At 38.1% G+C, this 13,228-nt stretch overlaps 1 protein-coding gene across 1 annotated transcript in view; it reads right to left on the bottom strand.

Annotated features, from left to right (window-relative positions):
* The window catches only part of VIPAS39 (VPS33B interacting protein, apical-basolateral polarity regulator, spe-39 homolog), a 1,635,849-nt gene that overhangs the window by 78,936 nt on the left and 1,543,685 nt on the right, over nucleotides 1–13,228 (bottom strand). The window contains exon 19 of the mRNA XM_044074687.1: nucleotides 12,325–12,414. Within this exon, the coding sequence (XP_043930622.1) occupies nucleotides 12,325–12,414 (90 nt within the window). The remainder of the gene's footprint in view (nucleotides 1–12,324; nucleotides 12,415–13,228) is intronic.

Raw genomic sequence — 13,228 nt, 5'->3', positions numbered from 1 at the left:
GTGCTGAAACTGTGTGCAAGTCGCTGCCTCTTCATCAGTGCCATGGCATACTAATTATCATACTGTATAACACTGCACATGCTGAAAACATTTTTACACTTGTTATGGTCATACTGTAAGGCACCACCAGATATATCCAGATGGCAAAAGTGTGCCTCCTGTAGCCCAAACACATGCTCCATGATGATACAGGTTTGTGATAGGGAACAGCTGCATCCCCGGTCTGTAATACTCTGTGGATTTTAGATAGATGTCATCAGTCAGGGCTCCAGGGCATATACAGCATTGCCAATAAGATGCCCCAGAGGGATCCCCCCCCACCTCACAAACCAATGATAAAGATCACATGTATGCCATACGCAGGAGTCATGTTAACTAACTGGGTGGCCTGAAGACACACTGCAGATGATAACCCATGTATTACACACCACTTGGCAGTTAACGGAATGACACCCTTTGCTGTTCACATACTCTCCTCCCATGTCACCGGTGGGGGCCTTTATTTCCATGTAAATGTCATCTATAGTCCCCAGCACCACAGAAAATGGGCCACTTCATAAACATCCCATATGGTGCTGACTTTCTCCTCTGTGGTATGTGGAAACCACATCTGATTACCCACATGCTGTAGCATGGCACTGTGAAACTTACGGGAGTGTTCTTGAGGAAGATGCACACACTGTGTCCTGTGCTGATTGGTATAAGGTCACTGTAGCTAGTACACATAAAGCTATGCATACCTTTGTATCCCCTGGGACAGGTAATTCACATTTCCCAGGAGTCTGCAGATAGGACCAACAGAGTCTACCAGCTCCTGTGTGATGTCCTGTTTACATGGTACTGATCTACAATTTTGAAGTCATGAAGTCCATGAAATGTTAGGTACATTTTGAGTGACAGAGTACCTCCTAGGGCAACAAGGCACACCATAACGGCTCATAGTGGCAATAATAGTGCAGCACATATACATATTCACTAATGCTGCAGCAACTCATACTAACATATTTCCATGATTCCCCTACATGTACATAAAGATTTGATTGTGATCATTACCACTAGTGTTCGTACATCATGTCATACTCATTTTACGTTTATGAATCACTCTACCATCTTGTTTTACCTCATTTGCATACTCAAAGCCTCTCATTTTAATAATGTTACCCATTACCATCTGCTTATATAGCCACTAGCACATACTGTGAGTTGTTTTGCTGTTCAACCTCCACTGCTCCTGTTCACTGAGGATCTATATGAATCACACACACCCTGTGTGTATGGCCACTTTATGCATACAACTGCCTACCACAATGCGGTAAATGTTTCTGAATCCCAGGGAAAGATTATGACACGTATTCTCTGCACATTTATCAGTCCAAAGCTAGAATACAGTAGTGCTTTATAGGCATCATTCTCAGACAAAGAAGCTTGCAGCTGTCCAAAAGAGATTTACAAAGTTAATTATGTCGTAATTATGCTTTCCTCCACATTGTGGAAACACAGAAGAAAAAAATAATTAGTTAAGGCATGGTGCCAAGCTCCATACAAGAAGAGAGAAGTTCCTCCCAGAGATCCCAGACACTGAAAAGTTACTGCTGCATGTGTGGCACTTTTGTTCCCAAACTTAACTTTATCTGCAGTGCTGATACTCACATTATCGTACTATTTCAGCCTCATACACAACTGTCAAAAAGCTGTAAACAAACAAATAATTTGCCGATTCTGTAAGAATAACAAATGAGATACATACATCAATGACAACATCATGGCACTTGTTTCTTATGGCGAGATTTAACTTTAACTCCACATCATCCACCAAGCGAATATATTCATGCAAAACCTATGAAAGAAAATACATTGTGAATGTCAAAAAGTGTTATTAAGTGAATATTTATTAATAACATTCATTCAGTATTGTAGTAAGTCACCAAAGCTGTTTTCAGTGAAACACTATTTGCAAAAGCAGACCCAAGAAATCAGTATTTCTGCTGGTGAAAAATTAAAAAAAAAAAAAAAAAAAAATCAGGTCTTATTTTTTGAAGGCAAATTATTACTATTCTGTCACATGACCTCAGGGTATCAAGATAAATTAGTGAAGAAGGGTTTCTCTCTTCCCTGATGTTTTGTGACCTGGATAGAGGAGGTGTGGGAGCAATAACCAAACGCAGGGAGTGTAGGAGGCTCTCCATTCTACCTATAAAAATAAGATTCTTCTAGTTTTATTAGGTCTAGTTCAGTAATCTGTTAATCCTTTCCTTACCATGTTCTCAATTCAGTCACAAATAACACAGATACTTAAAAAGCAAACAAACAAAAAAAACAGTACTTTTCTGTTAACGGGGCAGCAGTTGTGACTGAAATATAGACAGAAAAGTGTTAGTAAGTTATGACATGGTGTTGATGGGGTAAACACATTAAGTTGTTTTGACAAGTACTTTACCATGGATTGGGTCATGTAAAACGGAGTTACTAATGTAGGTTAGTAAGGCTCCTTCAGAATGGTTTGTGTAATTTAATCTTCAAGAGAATGTTGACAAGTAGTGCTGAAGGGATTAACAAACCCCCGAGCGAGGTAATAGGGAAAGGAAACCCAAAATGTACTTATCAGGTAACTCGGGAGGGGGAATAAGGAAAACAATGGATGCACTACAAAATCCATAAAAAGTGAAAGTGGTTAATACAGAGACTTACAGCAGTTACAGCGTATGACGATGTCATTTGTAAGGTTTGCCATCATTTGTGTAAACGTGCGGTCCATACATGTATAGTAGTGGAAATGCCTGGATAAGGAAAAACAGAATTGCCAACTACTGGATGCAAGTAATAAAGACTGTTGAAAAGAGTATGAGGCTGTCAACACTGCATCAGGAGTGCATTAAGCTGTGCATAAGGGTTAATGTGCTAATGAAGCAATGGCGAGGTAATGTTCGGTTGATGTAAACTCATTCCTGCTTATTGTTTTGTGGTTTTAAGTTTGTGTTCGTCGTCACAGTATTATTGCTTTCCTGACATGTAACTGTCAATGTGCACACACTGAGAATGGGGACAAAAGAGTTTGAGAAATAGGAACATTTGTTTAAAAGGGTATCACCTGATGATTCTTAAGGGTCAGAGTGTTAACATGTGGAATGCTGTGAGGCATATCTGTCAACCTAAACACACACAGAATGGGTAAAACACCTTGGAAAAATAGGAACATCTCTTGAAAATATGAACTGAACATGGGGAGAAAGGCTTTGCAAAAATGGGAACGTGTTGACAATGTCAGCATGTAATTATGATAACATTTGCATTACTTTTCTGTCTATATTTCACGCCACGACTGCTGCCCTGTTAACGGAAAAGTACCAATAAAACAAATGATCTCCATCTATCTATCTATATATACGGCTCCCCACTTGACATGTCAGCACTTAAAATGCCAATTGACAAAAAGTCAGAAAAAAAAAGACTGAAAACACAGGAGCAGAGTGAATTTCGAAAACTGTTTTTCTCCTTAAAACTTCTTTTTTTGCAGGGGGGTGGTTGAGTGCCTCTCACACCTCCAATTGCACTACCCCCACCCCCGAACTTATATATACCAACTCTAACATCGCTATACCTCAGAGAAAAGGGAATAATCTGAGAAATGGCATCTCAAACTTAGTATTTGTAAGTCCATTCTTTTGGCCATTCAGTCTTCTAGCAGGTCCCGACATTTGAAATGGTTACCTAATATATATATATATATATATATATATATATATATATATATATATATGGTTTACCAACATAAGGTCGACTGGTGGATGGTCGAGCACATATGTCTGAAAGGATTGCGGCGACATTCAACAATTGTGAATGCAGGTGTTATGAATCGCAAACTCGTGTCCCCTTTTTGACCCATGGTAGCACTCATTTTTGGGTGTGGAATGGTCAGAAATGTCGATTTCTGCATTTTTGCGACACGACATTCTGTTTGGCATGCCAGGATTTGCTAACAGAATTCGCACATATATAGGTTCGAGCACTATGTGCTCAATCTTATGATGGTAAACCATAAATATATATATATACACACACACACACACGTATGTATCTATACATCTACAGCAATCTATGTATATATATATATATGTGTGTGTGTATATATATATATATATATATATATATATATATATATATATATATATATATATATATATATATATAAGTTCATAGGTGATTACTAGGCTGATGACTACTACATATAGATATATATGATACTGTCATGAAATGTTGCAGGCTCAAAAGAGAGTCACAAATGGTAGAACCAAAAAGACAGAATCATAGAACACTGAATGACTCATAAGAATGAATCACAAAACACTGACTACTTATCTTCCACTAAAAGAAAAAAAAGCCACCTATCAGTAAACCATAGCTACAAAACCGAGATCAAGTGTCATCTAGGTAATAGCACTGTTAGTGAAAGGGTTTTTAGCAAAATAATGGTCCCGATTCCAAAAGACATACTCTCAGTTTAAGTAACTACTTACACTGAGAACTGGTGTTCCGGAATATGGCTCCCTGGTGTAAGTCTATTTATAGATAGGCCTTACACTGAAGTAAGTTACTTACACTGAGAACATGTCTTTTGGAATCATTGCACACTTACACTGCGAGCAATTGTTTTGGAATCTGGCCCAATGTGTGGTGTTTGTTCCCCTGCACCACCTTACTCATTTCGGCTAGCCTTAACCATAACCCAATCCCTACCCCTGCCCTTACACATTACGTTACTAAAAACCTTTTCTTAACAGTACCATTATAAGACAAAAGGACACAGAACACGCAACATTGACTCTGTCCCCCTTACCTAACCTTTACGCTAACCCTAACCAACTTCTATAGCACAGTCTTGCATATCTTCACAACCACCACTTTTTTATTCAAATATTAATTTTTCTGCACATTCCTATTACCTACACTATATAAAACTAAATTCAGCCATACGTGAGTCACACAAATGAGCAATCACTCATTCCTTTATTTTCTTTTTTTATACCCACAAAAACTTTTCTACCAAATGAGTATTCCACATTTTGAGTTATAACCATACATGAATATATACCTATACAAACACATATATCTATATCTATCTAAATATATCTATAGCTATGTATATATCTACACATATACACACATACATATACATATATATCTTCATATATATGTGCATATATATATATATATATATATATATATATATATATATATATATATATTTATACACACACACAGATATACACACATGCATATATACATGTACACACCCACACACACACATATATATATATATATATATATATATATATATATATACACACATACACACACACACACATATATATATATATATATATATATATATATATATATATGTGGATGTATATACACTACATCTTGCGATGCAAGCGCATACACACACACACACACACACACACGATTCTAGCAGTGAAGGTCAACTGAAACTTACAGTGACCATCAAAACAGCAAACAAAAGCAAGCTTCTACATATTTCAATGAATGCTAAAATGACCAAACATCAAACAAGTGACCATATATTTAAAAACAGAACCTAGCAAAAAATTACAAATGAAAGAAACAAAAAACACCCATTATATTTTTTGCAGAGGGGGCAAGCACCTCATGTATCCTATCTGGAGGGCTACGCCCTCAAACACTTGTTATTTTATGTATACCCAACTTAGAGATCATAAAATTCTGGGGAAAAGGCACAGTCTTAAACCCAAACCCTGGTACTGTGAGATCTCGCACAGCCTATCTACAATTTGCTCATACCCACTTCCCTGACCCATTCCTCTACACTTAATAAGGTCACCTAATAAGAACCTTACTGTATACAATTGTCTTTTAACAAACCTCGGCTACATTATAAGTGCTGCAGACCAATCGTTGAAATGGAATGAGATTACTTAAATTAAACAAAAATTATTGACTGCATAAGTTTTTTTTTAAACAAGAAACATCTTTATTAAATCATCACGTATGACATAGGCTATCATAAATGTATTTATATAAATGAAAACCAACCAAACTGACATAATTTTAGTTGCAAACATTATATACATCACAAACCATACTGACATAATTTTAGCTGAAAACATTACACATCACTTATAATCTATTCAGTCACTGTCAGTCAGACATTACAAAGCTCATTCAAATAATGCCTTATTTTAAACCTCGTTCCTCCTCTGCATGTATTGTTTCCACAACTTCCATTTTTTCTAGGTAATCTGCTCCTACCCTTTTGTAAAGATCCCAATTCCAGTCATGTTATCCCTGTTACTATATTCACTACTTCTAGTACAGTTGGTTTACACTCTGATTTCCAATTCCTAGTAATTGCTTTTTGGCAGACACCATAATTAGACTCAGCAAGCCTTACTATGTCTAGGAAATTCTGATTCTGTATCATAGCTCAAAAAATAATTTCCTTAGTTACACCAATTTACTCACCCAGTATCTCACAGTCAGAGTGGTCTGCAGGGGATTTTTAAAGTCTGCCAACTCATTACACTCCCAGAAAATATGCTCCCAATTATCTATTTCTTCCCCAACACATCTCCAAAATTTGCTGTCTACCTGAGGAAAAATCCTTTGGAGTCTACTTGGGGTATAAAAATACCTATGTAAACATTTTCAAGCAAAGATCCCAAATCTTCTAGACTTTGTTGCAGGTTTAGAATCATTTTAAGTAGAGTTGCTGCTACTGAGATTTGTCTGCATACATCAACTGGACATAAGCTGATTTAAGTATATTTCCTTCATTTTATTGTGGTTGTTATAACTTGGGGACTGATTTCTCAGATCTAGCTCTGTTGAAACTGTCTTGTGTGTGTGTCTGAAGCTCTGCACTAGTTGTTAAACTGCTCTGAAATTCCTTTAAGTGTTAATTAGCTTGGGGGGGTTTCTGATAACTTTAAAACCTGTGTTGGTTACATCTCTGGTAATCATTTTAAGTAGAGTTGCTGCTACTGAGATTTGTCTGCATACATCAACTGGACATAAGCTGATTTAAGTATATTTCCTTCATTTTATTGTGGTTGTTATAACGTGGACTGATTTCTCAGATCTAGCTCTGTTGAAACTGTCTTGTGTGTGTGTGTCTGAAGCTCTGCACTAGTTGTTAAACTGCTCTGAAATTCCTTTAAGTGTTAATTAGCTTGGGGGGTTTTCTGATAACTTTAAAACCTGTGTTGGTTACATCTCTGGTAATCATTTTAAGTAGAGTTGCTGCTACTGAGATTTGTCTGCATACATCAACTGGACATAAGCTGATTTAAGTATATTTCCTTCATTTTATTGTGGTTGTTATAACTTGGGGACTGATTTCTCAGATCTAGCTCTGTTGAAACTGTCTTGTGTGTGTGTCTGAAGCTCTGCACTAGTTGTTAAACTGCTCTGAAATTCCTTTAAGTGTTAATTAGCTTGGGGGTTTTCTGATAACTTTAAAACCTGTGTTGGTTACATCTCTGGTAATCATTTTAAGTAGAGTTGCTGCTACTGAGATTTGTCTGCATACATCAACTGGACATAAGCTGATTTAAGTATATTTCCTTCATTTTATTGTGGTTGTTATAACTTGGGGACTGATTTCTCAGATCTAGCTCTGTTGAAACTGTCTTGTGTGTGTGTCTGAAGCTCTGCACTAGTTGTTAAACTGCTCTGAAATTCCTTTAAGTGTTAATTAGCTTGGGGGTTTTCTGATAACTTTAAAACCTGTGTTGGTTACATCTCTGGTAATCATTTTAAGTAGAGTTGCTGCTACTGAGATTTGTCTGCATACATCAACTGGACATAAGCTGATTTAAGTATATTTCCTTCATTTTATTGTGGTTGTTATAACTTGGGGACTGATTTCTCAGATCTAGCTCTGTTGAAACTGTCTTGTGTGTGTGTCTGAAGCTCTGCACTAGTTGTTAAACTGCTCTGAAATTCCTTTAAGTGTTAATTAGCTTGGGGGGTTTTCTGATAACTTTAAAACCTGTGTTGGTTACATCTCTGGTAATCATTTTAAGTAGAGTTGCTGCTACTGAGATTTGTCTGCATACATCAACTGGACATAAGCTGATTTAAGTATATTTCCTTCATTTTATTGTGGTTGTTATAACTTGGGGACTGATTTCTCAGATCTAGCTCTGTTGAAACTGTCTTCCCCACCCCCCCTCCCTGTTCTTGGATGTAGTTTAAATTTGGTGGCTTTTGCAGTGCGCACCACACTGTAGATTTGATCTAGGACACTCCCCAGTCCCTTCTCTTTACATTCTCTCTAATAAACCCTTTCTGCACTTGCTTTTAGTCCTTTTTAATTTAATTACATTTTTTCATACTGTGTGTGGACTAATATTGCTACATACTCAAGTGTGCCAGCTTGCACTGCATGTGAATTTTTTTTATAGCATTTACTGTCTGTTTTTTCCTTGTTGCTGTAAAAAAAAAAAAAAATTCTCTTGTTTTCCTGCCTTACTGAACTAGAGTAGTCCAGTTTCAGAGTTGCTGATCCCTGGGCTTTGTTTTAGTTCCTGTTACTGATCCATTGCCTTATTAGGAAGGAGGGAAGTTTCTTTGCTTACCAGTGGGAGTGGGAAGCACTGAGCCGCCTTTTGTCCGATTTGGTGAAGTTTCAGCCAGAAACTAGTAGTCCATTGGTCGCTTTGGGCCCAGTTCCTAGCTCCTTTCAGCCCCTGCTATAAAACACGCTAAACACGCTGCTTTTCCAGCTTGTACCAACTCAGCACAGATCCTCGTGGTGGCCTGCAGAGTGATCCAAGCAGCAGAGAGCTAAAGAGTGACTTTCTACCAGATATAAGTATTTTTGTGGCTTTCCCACTGTTATTAAGCTAGCGACTGCATTTCTGTTTTACTGCTACTTTAAGTGATTTCTGCATTTTACACTGTTTATTGCACTTTAAGTTACTAATTGTTGCAAATTGTTTCTGTAGGCTACACACTAAAGTGCTAGCCGATTTACAGCATTTATAGCATTTACTGTCTGTTTTTTTTCCTTGTCTCTGTAATAAAACAAAAATCTCTTGTTTTCCGCCTTACTGAACTAGAGTAGTCCAGTTTCAGAGTTGCTGATCCCTGGGCTTTGTTTTTAGTTCCTGTTACTGATCCATTGCCTTATTAGGAGGAGGGAAGTGTCTTTGCTTACCAGTGGGAGTGGGAAGCACTGTGCAGCCTTTCAGTCCGTTTTGGTGAAGCTTCAGCCGGAAACTAGTAGTCCATTGGTTGTTTTGGGCCAATTCTAGCTCCTTTCAGCCCCCTGCTATAAAACACGCTAAACACGCAGCGTTTTCCAGCTTGTACCAACTCAGCACAGATCCTCGTGGTGGCATGCAGAGTGATCCAAGCAGCAGAGAGCTAAAAGAGTGACTTTCTACCAGATATAAGTATTTTGTGGCTTTCCCACTATTATTAAGCTAGCGACTGCATTTCACTGTTTTACTGCTACTTTAAGTGATTTCTGCATTTTTCACTGTTTATTGCACTTTAAGTTACTAATTGTTGCAAATTGTTTCTGTAGGCTACACACTAAAGTCGCTAGCCGATTTACAGCATTTATAGCATTTACTGTCTGTTTTTTTTCCTTGTCTCTGTAATAAAACAAAAATCTCTTGTTTTCCTACCTTACTGAACTAGAGTAGTCCAGTTTCAGAGTTGCTGATCCCTGGGCTTTGTTTTTAGTTCCTGTTACTGATCCATTGCCTTATTAGGGAGGAGGGAAGTTTCTTTGCTTACCAGTGGGAGTGGGAAGCACTGAGCAGCCTTTCTGTCCGACGGTGAAGTTTCAGCCGAAACTAGTAGTCCATTGGTCGCTTTGGGCCAATTCCTAGCTCCTTTCAGCCCCGCAAAAAAAATTTTTACTTTTCCCAATGCACTCCTCGTGGTGGGCCCCAATGATCCAACAGCGGAAACTAAAAATGACCCAAAGATTTTTGGGTTTTTCCCCGTTTTGTGGATATTTTACCCGTTTTATCACTTTTTGTATTTTTTCTTTTACCTTTTTTTACTTTTAATTCAATTTTCAAAGTTTCGTAGGCACAACTAAAGTCTGGGACCCTTTTACATTTACTGTCTTTTTTTTGTCCTTTTAATCAAAAAATTTTGTTTTTCCTTTGAAAAGAGTACCTGGCCCACCATAAAGTCTTTTGCAGTAATCCCCTCCAGTCCCACCTTATACACACAGTACAGTACAGTCATAAATTTTAAGTTGCTGCAGAATTCATGCATTTCTCTTTGGATGACACTGCACACTTGTGCTCCCTCACTCACCTATGCAGATGCTGAAAACAGTGCCCTGTCCTTTATACTTTGTTACTTGGGTTGCCTAGGTCTTATGCACAGTGTACCCAGACTATGTATGGGTAAGCAAAGTCTAGTATTGGGTTTGCATCAATCAGTTTTACTGTTGTGCAGAGGTAGTAAATATCGGTAACAGTTAGAGAGTACAGTGTCTGTTTTAGACACATGGAGTAAGCACATATGATCCCTAATCCAGACCAGGGACACAGCATCTACGCTCTACTATGTGCTGAAACTGTGTGCAAGTCGCTGCCTCTTCATCAGTGCCATGGCATACTAATTATCATACTGTGTAACACTGCACATGCTGAAAACATTTTTAAACTTGTTATGGTCATACTGTAAGGCACCACCAGATACATCCAGATGGCAAAAGTGTGCCTCCTGTAGCCCAAACACATGCTCCATGATGATACAGGTTTGTGATAGGGAACAGCTGCATCCCCGGTCTGTAATACTCTGTGGATTTTAGATAGATGTCATCAGTCAGGGCTCCAGGGCATATACAGCATTGCCAATAAGATGCCCCAGAGAGATTCCTCCCCACCTCACAAACCAATGATAAAGATCACATGTATGCCATATGCAGGAGTCATGTTAACTAACTGGGTGGCCTGAAGACACACTGCAGATGATAACCCGTGCATTACACACCACTTGGCAGTTAAAGGAATGACACCCTTTGCTGTTCACATACTTTCTTCCCATGTCACCGGTGGGGGCCTTTATTTCCATGTAAATGTCATCTATAGCCCCCAGCACCACAGAAAATGGGCCACTTCATAAACATCCCATATGGTGCTGACTTTCTCCTCTGTGGTATGTGGAAACCACATCTGATTACCCACATGCTGTAGCATGGCACTGTGAAACATATGGGAGTGTTCTTGAGGAAGATGCACACACTGTGTCCTCTGTTGATTGGTATAAGGTCACTGTAGCTAGTACACATAAAGCTATGCATACCTTTGTATCCCCTGGGACAGGTAATTCACATCTCCCAGGAGTCTGCAGATAGGACCAACAGAGTCTACCAGCTCCTGTGTGATGTCCCTGTTTACATGGTACTGATCTACAATTTTGAAGTCATGAAGTCCATGAAATGTTAGGTGCATTTTGAATGACAGAGTACCTCCTAGGGCAACAAGGCACACCATAACGGCTCATAGTGGCAATAATAGTGCAGCACATACACATATTCACTAATGCTGCAGCAACTCATACTAACATATTTCCACGATTCCCCTACATGTACATAAAGATTTGATTGTGATCATTACCACTAGTGTTCGTACATCATGTCATACTCATTTTACGTTTATGAATCACACTACCATCTTGTTTTACCTCATTTGCATACTCAAAGCCTCTCATTTTAATAATGTTACCCATTACCATCTGCTTATACAGCCACTAGCACATACTGTGAGTTGTTTTGCTGTTCAACCTCCACTACTCCTGCTCACTGAGGATCCATATGAATCACACACACCCTGTGTGTATGGCCACTTTATGCATACAACTGCCTACCACAATGCGGTAAATGTTTCTGAATCCCAGGGAAAGATTATGACACGTATTCTCTGAACATTTATCAGTCCAAAGCTAGAATACAGTAGTGCTTTATAGGCATCATTCTCAGACAAAGAAGCTTGCAGCTGTCCAAAAGAGATTTACAAAGTTAATTATGAGGTAATTATTCTTTCCTCCACATTGTGGAAACTCAGAAGAAAAAATTAATTAGTTAAGGCATGGTGCTAAGCTCCATACAAGAAGAGAGAAGGTCCTCCCAGAGATCCCAGACACTGAAAAGTTACTGCTGCATGTGTGGCACTTTTGTTCCCAAACTTAACTTTATATGCAGTGCTGATACTCACATTATCGTACTATTTCAGCCTCATACACAACTGTCAAAAAGCTGTAAACAAACAAATAATTTGCTGATTCTGTAAGAATAACAAATGAGATACATACATCAATGACAACATCATGGCACTTGTTTCTTATGGCGAGATTTAACTTTAACTCCACATCATCCACCAAGCGAATATATTCATGCAAAACCTATGAAAGAAAATACATTGTGAATGTCAAAAAGTGTTATTAAGTGAATATTTATTAATAACATTCATTCAGTATTGTAGTAAGTCACCAAAGCTGTTTTCAGTGAAACACTATTTGCAAAAGCAGACCCAAGAAATCAGTATTTCTGCTGGTGAAAAATTAAAAAAAAAATCAGGTCTTATTTTTTGAAGGCAAATTATTACTATTCTGTCACATGACCTCAGGGTATCAAGATAAATTAGGGAAGAAGGGTTTCTCTCTTCTCTGATGTTTTGTGACCTGGATACAGGAGGTGTGGGAGCACTAACCGAACGCAGGGAGTGTAGGAGGCTCTCCATTCTACCTATAAAAATAAGATTCTTCTAGTTTTATTAGGTCTAGTTCAGTAATCTGTTAATCCTTTCCTTACCATGTTCTCAATTCAGTCACAAATAACACAGATACTTAAAAAACAAACAAACAAAAAAAACAGTACTTTTCCATTAACGGGGCAGCAGTTGTGACTGAAATATAGACAGAAAAGTGTTAGTAAGTTATGACATGGTGTTGATGGGGTAAACACATTAAGTTGTTTTGACAAGTACTTTACCATGGACTGGGTCATGAGGATCAAAGGTCATGTAAAACGGAGTTACTAATGTAGGTTAGTAAGGCTCCTTCAGAATGGTTTGTGTAATTTAATCTTCATGAGAATGTTGACAAGTAGTGTTGAAGGGATTAACAAACCCCCGAGCGAGGTAATAGGGAAAGGAAACCCAAAATGTACTTATCAGGTAACTCAGGAGGGGGAATAAGGAAAACAATGGATGCACTA

This window comes from Protopterus annectens, chromosome 6.part0, assembly GCF_019279795.1.
Source record: "Protopterus annectens isolate FY-2018-M chromosome 6.part0, PAN1.0, whole genome shotgun sequence".
Lineage (NCBI taxonomy): Eukaryota > Metazoa > Chordata > Ceratodontiformes > Protopteridae > Protopterus > Protopterus annectens.
Note: the sequence above shows the minus strand (reverse complement) of the source record. Positions and strands in the feature narration are given on the sequence as shown.